Source organism: Leucoraja erinacea, chromosome 1, assembly GCF_028641065.1.
Source record: "Leucoraja erinacea ecotype New England chromosome 1, Leri_hhj_1, whole genome shotgun sequence".
Taxonomy (NCBI): Eukaryota; Metazoa; Chordata; class Chondrichthyes; order Rajiformes; family Rajidae; genus Leucoraja; species Leucoraja erinaceus.
This window is the reverse complement of record NC_073377.1, coordinates 171,293-181,878: the sequence shown is the minus strand read 5'-3', so window position 1 is coordinate 181,878 and position 10,586 is coordinate 171,293. Positions and strand designations below refer to the sequence as shown.

The following is a 10,586-nucleotide window of genomic DNA, read 5'->3' as shown; positions in this document are numbered from 1 at the left end:
GTTGGGGAAGTCCAGAACAAGGGGTCACAGTTTAAGGATAAGGGGGAAGTCTTTTAGGACCGAGATGAGAAAAACACTTTTCACACAGAGAGTGGTGAATTCTCTGCCACAGAAGGTAGTTGCGGCCAGTTCATTGGCTATATTTAAGAGGGAGTTAGATGTGGCCATTGTGGCTAAAGGGATCAGGGGGTATGGAGAGAAGGCAGGTACAGGATACTGAGTTGGGTGATCAGCCATGATCATATTGAATGGCGGTGCAGGCTCGAAGGGCCGAATGGCCTACTCCTGCGCCTATTTTCTATGATTCTATGTTTCTATGTGCCAATTCCAGGCATACACAGGCTGCTGCAGGGTCTCCAGCCATCGCCTTCCTTTTGTCCTCTCCTCGCCCGTCCACCTTTGTTCCCTGGGGGTTGGGAGACTTCTGCAACCGACCTCGAGGGTCCGGTGGAATTGAATTTCCTTTATTGTCATTCAGACCTTTCAGTCTGAACGAAATTTCGTGCCTGCAGTCATACATACAATAATACAATAATAGACAACAGAACAGACAGTAAACACAAATTAACATCCACCACAGTGAGTCCTCCAAGCACCTCCTCACTGTGGCAAAAATCTTAGGGCTGCAGTCTCTTCCCTCCTCTTCTCCCTCTGCGCTGAGGCGATACCCCACCGGGCGATGGTAAAATCAGTCCCGCGGCTCACCGAAGCTCCGCGAACGGGCCGGTTCAAACACCACGGCCCGGGGTGGTCGAAGCTGCCGCCCTCCAGTCCAGCGGACGCAGTTGTTGACGACGCCGTCCACTGGCGCACGGCCAAACCCCGGACTCAGGCCGCCGCCGCCAGAACGCCGTCTCAACCACGTGAGCACCGTTCCACCCTCGGGCTGGGCCGCCCCGATGGGAGCGCCGTTTCCCTCGGGCTGGGCCGCCCCCACGGGAGCGCCGTTTCCCTCGGGCTGGGCCGCCCCGACGGGAGCGTCTCAGCCCCGCGCCAGGCCGCCCTCACGGGAGCATCACAGCCCCTCACGGGAGCACCGTTCCAGCCCCGAGCTGGGCCGCCCTCACGGGAGCGAGCCCAGGGCGAGTCCTGACAGGCTCTGCCTCCGGAGCCTCGAGGTCGCCAGCTCCGCCATTAGGCCTCAGCGCAGACGGAGGCAGAGAAGGGGGATACGACAAAAAAGTTGCATTCCCCCGAAGGGAGAGACAGCAAGCCCCGTTTCAACCCCCCCCCCACATAAACACAATCTAAAACCAAAAACTTAGCTAAACAAAACGTAAAAAACAACACAAAAAAGTAAAAACAAACGGACTGCAGGCGAGCCGCAGCCGGTCACCAGCGCCGCCACTTCCAGAAGTTCCAGAAGGAACAGATCCCGCTTCCCTCTCCTCTACCACCGGCCTCGCTCATCGCCTGTCGGCATCGCCGACTCCATCCTCACTGTCTCTGGTCTTTGGCGGACCAGCAGGGTTTTGTTGAGTTTGGAAGAATGGGAACTGTTCTAACTGAAATGCATATAATTCTAATAACTGTAGAGTGGAAGCAAGGATGATGTTTTCGGTGGGTGTCATGTCCAGAACCAGGGATCAAAGGACATTTAGGATTGAGATGAAAAGAGACTTATTTCATAAGGTCATAAGGGATAGCAGTAGAATTGAGCCATTCGGCCCATCAAGCCTACTCCACCATTCAATCATGGCTGATCTATCTCTCCCACCTAACCCCATCTCCTGCCTTCTCCCCATAACCACTGACGGCCGTACTAATCAAGAATCTATCTATCTCCGCCTTAAAAATATCCACTGACTTGGCCTCCACAGTCTTCCCGGGAAAGCAGGATATGTGATGAAAGAATAGATCGACTGGAATTTAGAACGAGAGCGGATCTTATGGAAACATACAAAATTCTTAAGAGATTGGACAGGCTAGATGCAGGAAAAATGTTCCCGATGTCAGGGGAGTACGGAACCAGGGGTCACAGTTTAAGAATAAGGGGTAGGCCTTTTAGGACTGAGATGAGGAAAACGTTTTCACCCAGAGAGTTGTGAATCTGTGGAATTCTCTGCTACAGAAGGCAGTGGAGACCAATTCACTGCATGTTTTCAAGAGAGAATTAGATTCAGCTCTTAGGGCTAACGGAATCAAGGGATATGGGAAGAAAGCAGGAACAGGATACTGATTTAGGATGATCAGCCATGATCATATTGAATGGCGGTGTTGGCTTGAAGTGCCGAATGGCATATACCTGCTCCTGTTTTCTATTTTTCAGTGATTCCATAGATTCATAGATCCATAGATTCATCACCCTCTAAAGAGGACTAAAGAAATTCCTCCTCATCTCTTTCCTAATAGAACGTCCTTTAATCCTGAGGCTATGACCCCTAATCCGAGACTCTCCCACTAATCCTCATCCACTCTATCCAAGCCTACATACTATATAAGATAGTAACTCTTTGGAAGATAGACACAATATGTTGGAGTAACTCAATGGGTCGAGACACTTCTTCAGACTGAGCTCGAAAACGCACATTCTGTTTCCAAAGGTAGAGGATTCAAAAACAAGAGAGAATAGACATAAGGGGAGAGATTGAAGACTTTCAGGGGCAACGACCCGAAATGTCACCCATTCCTTCCATCCAGAGATGCTGCCTGTCCTGCTGAGTTACTCCAGCATATTGTGACTATCTTCAGACATCAATAGAGTTTTATATATTACACAGAATAAGGGATTTGGACATTGTGGGGAAAAATGCCGCTGAGCTAAAAGATCAGGTGTGAATGGCAGAACAGGTATAGAAATACAGTGTAGAAACAGGCCCTTTGGCCCAATGGGTCCGCATTGACCAGCAATCACTGGTTCACTAGTTTCATCCTACAGGCTAGGGACAATATACAGGAGCCTATGCACTCGACACTATACACCTGCATGTCTTTGGGATTTAGGAGGAAACCGGAGAAAACCCACGCAGATCACGGTGAGAACATGCAGATCCGTAAGGATGGCACCCGTAGTCAGGATCGAACCTGGTCTCTGGCGCTGTAATGCCCCTGTCCCACTTAGGAAACCTGAACGGAAACCTCTGGAGACTTTGCGCCCCACCCAAGGTTACCGGAGGTTCCCGGAGGTTTTTGTCAGTCTCCCTCCCTGCTTCCACTACCTGCAACCTCCGGCAACCGCTTGCAACCTCCGGGAACCGCACAGAAACCTTGGGTGGGACGCAAAGTCTCCAGAGGTTTCCGTTCAGGTTTATCTAAGTGGGACAGGGGCATAAGGCAACAACTCTGCCACTGCACCACCATGCCGCATAATTAACCAACTCCCTCTTCTATTGTAATAATGGTTCATACCAAAGATAGAGTAACTTTGGAGTAACTTTGTGAGTCAGGCATCAACTCTGGAGGAAATGGATGGGTGATATTTCAGGTCGGGACCCTTCTTCAGAGTCTGAAGTCACAAAACCCTGAAGGAGGGCCATGATCCTGAAACGCCACCTATCCACATTCTCGGGAGATGCTACCCGGCCCGCTGAGTTACTCCGGCACTTTGTGTCTATCATGTTCCAAATTTTTCCACTGCTTGAATTTGTCTTTCAGATACCTGGGAATAACACGGCCACTGACATACCCAGTGAGGCAAAATGGGAGGTCCATGGCCAGAATGGTGATGACTGTTTGGCTCCTGTCCGCGTCCATAACCCTACCGCCATTGTTTGGTTGGGCCAAGAATGTCACGGCGGACCGGGTGTGCCTCATTAGCCAAGACTTTGGTTACACCGTCTACTCCACGGGAGTGGCCTTCTATATCCCCATGACTGTCATGTTGATTATGTACTACCGGATATACAAAGCTGCGAAGGTGAGCGCGGAGAAGCACAAGTTCATGGGCATCCCCCGGCAGTACGAGCAGGATGGTGTCTACAACATGGAGGAGGATGCCCGCGCCCACCGTGCCACCAAGCGGTCCAAGGCAGTGGAGGAGTGCGCCATCTTGTCCAAGCTCCTCAAGCACGACCGCAAGAACATCTCCATCTTCAAAAGGGAGCAGAAGGCAGCGAGGACCCTGGGGATCATCGTGGGGGCCTTCACCTTCTGCTGGCTGCCCTTCTTCCTGCTGTCTGCCGCTCGCCCCTTCATCTGCGGCATCGAGTGCAGCTGCATGCCCCTGCGCTTGGAGAGAACGTTGCTGTGGCTGGGCTACACCAACTCCCTCATCAACCCGCTCATCTACGCCTTCTTCAACCGCGACCTGAGGACTACTTTCTGGAACCTGCTGCGCTGCAAGTACAGGAACATCAACAGGAGGCTGTCAGCCGCCAGCATGCACGAGGCGCTCAAGGCCACCGAGAGACACGACTGCATTTTGTAACCGCAGCCGCTGCTCCCCCTCCCTACGAGGAAGCGAGAAGCCAACCGAAAGCGGTAATGACAAGAAGCAGCACTGCAACTACAGGGGACCATGGTGTCAGAGGAGAATGAGGTTGAGAGGGAGAGAGAGATCTGCCATGACTGAATGGCAGAGTAGGCTCGATGGGCCGAATGGCCCAATTCTGCTCCTATCACATGAACTTGTGAGATCAGCCATGATTGCATGGCGGAGTAGACTCGAGGGGCCGAATGGCCTAATTCTGCTGTGGGAACTTATGATTTCACAAAATGTCTGATCTCGTGTCGATGCAGACAAATACATATTATAACTCCGGTTATTCTCGTCAGCGATCCAGCCGTGAAGAGCGACACATTATATTTACTTTCAAACTGATCGATCAAAAAATAAAAATGGACAGACAATAGAGCAAACCATCATTACATCCAGTAGCATCCACAGGAGATGAGGAGAAAAATGTGGAAGGAAATCAGAGGATGCTTGGACAGGTACACGGATAGGAAAAGGTTCAGAGGGGAATGGGCCAAACTCGGGAAGGTGGTACGAGCCTATATGGGGCATCTTGGTCGGTGTGGGCAAGTTGGGCTGAAGGGCCTGTTGCAACTCCATGGCAAGCAAGTTTCTGGAGGAGATCTGATCGGGTGAAGACGATGAATTTGGGAATGATCAAGAGGATCGACCGATCCTGCTGCGGCAGGAATTCCCAGGCAAAACAGAAGGAAATGGCCATCACTGCCGTCAAATGGGCTACACAATGACTTTGACAGAAAATCAGACTGAATTACATGGAGAAATATATGGAGCATAAACTGAAATTGAAAAGAAGAAAAAAAAAAACGAGGACCGAGTCGGTCGATTTATATTTGTAATATCCGAAAATATGAAACCAGGATGCCTTCTTGTAAGGAAATGTCGATTTATTTGCGAAAAAGCAATCACAGCTGCAGAAGAAAGAAATTTGCCTTATGGACTTATTGACTGTATTTGAAGAAGTTACTGCTTAGGCTTGGGGCACAGTTGAAAATTTGCAGTATTAAAATTCTACTTTTGTTTTGACATTAACCATCACAAGGATGATTGTCACGGTGCTGGAGTAACTCAACGGGACAGGCAGCACCTCTGGAGAGAAGTAACGGGTGATGTTTCGGGTCGAGCTCTTTCTCACGTCACCCATTCCTTCTCTCCAGAGATGCTGCCAGTCCCGCTGAGTTACTCCAGCGTTTTGTGTCCAACATTGGTTGAAACCAGCATCTGTAATTCCTTCCCATGCAAGGACGAATGTATCAGGATGATGGATATCTTGCTCTTCGTTTTAACCCTTGGACACAAGGGTTTGGAGAACCCAAGAGGATGGTCCATGCTAAATCTAGGCTGAAGCTTTGGCTGCCATTATAAGTAAACCTCAAAGCTACACAGGAGCACAGATTCCGAAATCCATTCCAGCATAATTGGAAGAAAGAAAGACGAGCATTTAACTTGCACCTTTCCTCACCTCAGGATGTCCCAAAGCGCATTATAACCGATTAAGTGTAATTATTGTTGAAATGTAGTAAATCAACCGTTAATTTGTGAACAGGCAAAAATGTGATCAAAGTCTGGATAGTTTACTGGTTATTGTCTGATACATAAATATTGAACAGAAAACTAGAAATGACTCTGCGGCATTTTCTTTCTAAAAGTGTTGAGGAAAAGGGGTTGTAGGTGGGGGAGAATGACATTTGTTCTTGGCCACTTGCAGTATAGTGAGTGACCATGTACCAAACAAAAAGGACGCAGAGTGCTGGGGTAACTGAGCGGGTCAGGCAGCTTCACTGGAGAACCATAATAGGTGACGTTTCTGATCGGGAAAAAGGTTCCAAAATTCCCAGCACATTAACACGACCCTACACACACTGGGGACAATTGACCATTTTACCAAGTCGATTAACCTGCAAACCTGTGCTTCTTTGGAGTGCGGGAGGAAGCCGGAGATCCCGGAGAAAACCCACACCGGTCATGGGGAGAACATGAAAACTCCATACAGACAGAACCCGTAGACATGATCGAACCAGGTCTATGGCGCTGCGAGGTAGCAACTCTACTACTGCACCATCACGCCACCCTTTGTGTAGTGCCATTGTGGCACCATATCTGAGGAAGGATGTGCTGGCTCTGGATGGGGTCCAGAGGAGGTTTACAAGAATGATCCCAGGAATGAGTGGGTTAACATATGATGAGCGTTTGATGGCACTGGCCCTGTTCTAGCTGGAGTTTCAAAGTATGAGGGTGGGACTACATTGAAATATACAGAATGATGAAAGGCTGGGATAGAGTGGATGTGGGGTGCATGTTTGCACTAGTGGGAGAGTCTAGGACTGAATGTCTCAGAATTATAGGATGTTCCTTTAGAAAGGCGATGAGGAGGAAAATACTTTATTCAGAGGGTGATGAATCTGTGGAATTCTTTGTTACAGAAGGCTGTGGGGCCTACTCAGTGGATGTATTTAAGGCAGAGACAGTTAGATTCTTGATTAGTACTGTGTCAGAGGTTATGGGGAAAATGGGATTAGGATGGAGAGATATATTAGCTAGGATTGAATGGCGGAGTAGACTTGATGGGCTGAATGGCCAAATTCTGCTCCTATCTCTTATTAACGTGCGATCTCCGTGATTGAATGGCAGAGTAGACTTGATGGGCCGAATGGCCTTGTTCTGCTCTGGGAATTTATGATTTCACAAAATGCCTGATCTCGTGTTGATGCAGACAAATACATATTGTAACTCTGGTTATTGTGGTCAGCGATCCAGCCGTGAAGAGCGACACATTGTATTTACTTTACAAACTGATCGATCAATAAATGTAAATGGACAGACAATAGAGAAAACCATCATTACATCCAGTAGCATCCACAGGAGAAGAGGAAAAGAATGTGGAAAGATATCGGAGGATGTTTGGACAGGTATACGGATAGGAAAAGGTTCGGAGGGGAATGGGCCAAACACGGGCAGGTGGTACGAGCGTACATGGGTCATCTTGGTCGGTGTGGGCAAGTTGGGCTGAAGGGCCTGTTACCGTTCTGTACAACTCCATGACAAGCAAGTTTCTGGAGGAGATATGGTCGGGTGAAGACGATGAATATGGGAATGATCAAGAGGATCGACCAATCCTGCTGCGGCAGGAATTCCCAGGCAAAACGGAAGGAAATGGCCATCACTGCCGTCAAACGGGTTATACATTGACTTTGAAAGAAAATCAGACTGAATTATATGGAGAAATATATGGAGCGTAAACTGAAATTGAAAAGATGAAGAAAAAACCGAGGACCAAGTCGGTCGATTTATATTTGTAATATCCGAAAATATGAAACCAGGATGCCTTGTTGTAAGGAAATGTTGATTTATTTGCGAAAAAGCAATCACAGCTGCAGAAGAAAGAAATTTGCCTTATGGACTTATTGACTGTATTTGAAGAAGTTACTGCTTAGGCTTGGGGCACAGTTGAAAATTTGCAGAATTAAAATTCTACTTTTGTTTTGACATTAACCATCACAAGGATGATTGTCACGGTGCTGGAGTAACTCAACGGGACAGGTAGCACCTCTGGAGAGAAGGAACGGGTGATGTTTCGGGTCGAGCTCTTTCTCACGTCACCCATTTCTTCTCTCCAGAGATGCTGCCAGTCCCGCTGAGTTACTCCAGCGTTTTGTGTCCAACATTGGTTGAAACCAGCATCTGTAATTTCTTCCCATGCAAGGACGAATGTATCAGGATGATGGATATCTTGCTCTTCGTTTTAACCCTTGGACACAAGGGTTTGGAGAACCCAAGAGGATGGTCCATGCTAAATCTAGGCTGAAGCTTTGGCTGCCATTATAAGTAAACCTCAAAGCTACACAGGAGCACAGATTCCGAAATCCATTCCAGCGTAATTGGAAGAAAGAAAGACGAGCATTTAACTTGCACCTTTCCTCACCTCAGGATGTCCCAAAGCGCATTATAACCGATTAAGTGTAATTATTGTTGAAATGTAGTAAATCAACCGTTAATTTGTGAACAGGCAAAAATGTGATCAAAGTCTGGATAGTTTACTGGTTATTGTCTGATACATAAATATTGAACAGAAAACTAGAAACGACTGCTGCTTTTTCTTTCTAAAAGTGTTGAGGAAAAGGGGATGTAGGTGGGAGAGAATGACATTTGTTCTTGGCCACTTGCAGTATAGTGAGTGACCATGTACCAAACAAAAAGGACGCAGAGTGCTGGGGTAACTCAGCGGGCCAGGCAGCTTCACTGGAGAACCATAATAGGTGACGTTTCTGATCGGGAAAAAGGTTCCAAAATTCCCAGCACATTAACACGACCCTACACACACTGGGGACAATTGACCATTTTACCAAGTCGATTAACCTGCAAACCTGTGCTTCTTTGGAGTGCGGGAGGAAGCCGGAGATCCCGGAGAAAACCCACACAGGTCACGGGGAGAACATGAAAACTCCGTACAGACAGAACCCGTAGACATGATCGAACCAGGTCTATGGCGCTGCGAGGTAGCAACTCTACTACTGCACCATCACACCACCCTTTGTGTAGTGCCATTGTGGCACCATATCTGAGGAAGAATGTGCTGGCTCTGGATGGGGTCCAGAGGAGGTTTACAAGAATGATCCAGGAATGAGTGGGTTAACATATGATGAGCGTTTGATGGCACTGGCCCTGTTCTAGCTGGAATTTCAAAGAATGAGGGGTGGGACTACATTAAAATATACAGAATGATGAAAGGCTTGGATATAGTGGATGTGGGGTGTATGTTTGCACTAGTGGGAGAGTCTAGGTCTGGATGTCTCCGAATTATAGGATGTTCCTTTAGAAAGGAGATGAGGAGGAATTTCTTTATTCAGAGGGTGATGAATCTGTGGAATTCTTTGCCACAGAAGGCTGTGGGGCCTAGTCAGTGGATGTATTTAAGGCAGAGACAGTTAGATTCCTGATTAGTACTGTGTCAGAGGTTATGGGGAAAATGGGATTAGGAGGGAGAGATAGATTAGCTAGGATTGAATGACGGATTAGACATGATGGGCCGAATGGCCAAATTCTGCTCCTATCTCTTATGAACGTGCGATCTGCGTGATGTTATGGCAGAGTAGACTCGATGGGCCGAATGGCCTTGTTCTGCTCTGGGAATTTATGATTTCACAAAATGTCTGATCTCGTGTCGATGCAGACAAATGCATGTTGTAACTCCGGTAATTCTGGTCAGCGATCCAGCCGTGAAGAGCGACACATTCTATTTACTTTACAAACTGATCGATCAAACCAAAAATTAAAATGGACAGACAAGAGAGCAAACCATCATTACATCCAGTAGCATCCACAGGAGAAGAGGGAAAGAATGTGGAAAGATATCGGAGGATGTTTGGACAGGTAAACGGATAGGAAAAGGTTCGGAGGGGAATGGGCTAAACACGGGCAGGTGGTACGAGTGTACATGGGGCATCTTGGTCGGTGTGGGCAAGTTGGGCTGAAGGGCCTGTTACCGTTCTGTACAACTCCATGACAAGCAAGTTTCTGGAGGAGATATGGTCGGGTGAAGACGATGAATATGGGAATGATCAAGACGATCGACTAATCCTTCTGCGGCAGGAATTCCCAGGCAAAACGGAAGGAAATGGCCATCACTGCCGTCAAACGGGTTATACATTGACTTTGACAGAAAATCAGACTGAATTACATGGAGAAATATATGGAACGTAAACTGAAATTGAAAAGATAAAGTAAAATCCGAGGACCAAGTCGGTCGATTTATATTTGTAATATCCGAAAATATGAAACCAGGATGCCTTGTTGTAAGGAAATGTCGATTTATATGCGAAAAAGTAATCACAGCTGCAGAAAAAAGAAACTTGCCTTATGGACTTATTGACTGTATTTGAAGAAGTTACTGCTTAGGCTTGGGGCACAGTTGAAAATTTGCAGAATTAAAATTCTACTTTTGTTTTGACATTAACCATCACAAGGATGATTGTCACGGTGCTGGAGTAACTCAACGGGACAGGTAGCACCTCTGGAGAGAAGGAACGGGTGATGTTTCGGGTCGAGCTCTTTCTCACGTCACCCATTTCTTCTCTCCAGAGATGCTGCCAGTCCCGCTGAGTTACTCCAGCGTTTTGTGTCCAACATTGGTTGAAACCAGCATCTGTAATTTCTTCCCATGCAAGGACGAATG

At 47.5% G+C, this 10,586-nt stretch overlaps 1 protein-coding gene across 1 annotated transcript; it reads left to right on the top strand.

Moving 5' to 3' along the window:
* Positions 1–3,317: 3,317 nt before the first annotated feature.
* On the top strand, positions 3,318–10,278 carry LOC129701246 (5-hydroxytryptamine receptor 7-like). Its single transcript, XM_055642419.1, has one exon. It carries the CDS (start codon positions 3,512–3,514, stop codon positions 4,364–4,366), a length of 855 nt encoding a protein of 284 aa, XP_055498394.1. The 5' UTR covers positions 3,318–3,511; the 3' UTR covers positions 4,367–10,278.
* The last annotated feature ends 308 nt before the right edge of the window (positions 10,279–10,586 follow it).

Coding starts and splice junctions, on each gene's coding strand:
- LOC129701246 (XM_055642419.1), top strand. CDS start 3,512: ATGCTACCCGGCCCGCTGAGTTACTCCGGCACTTTGTGTCTATCATGT.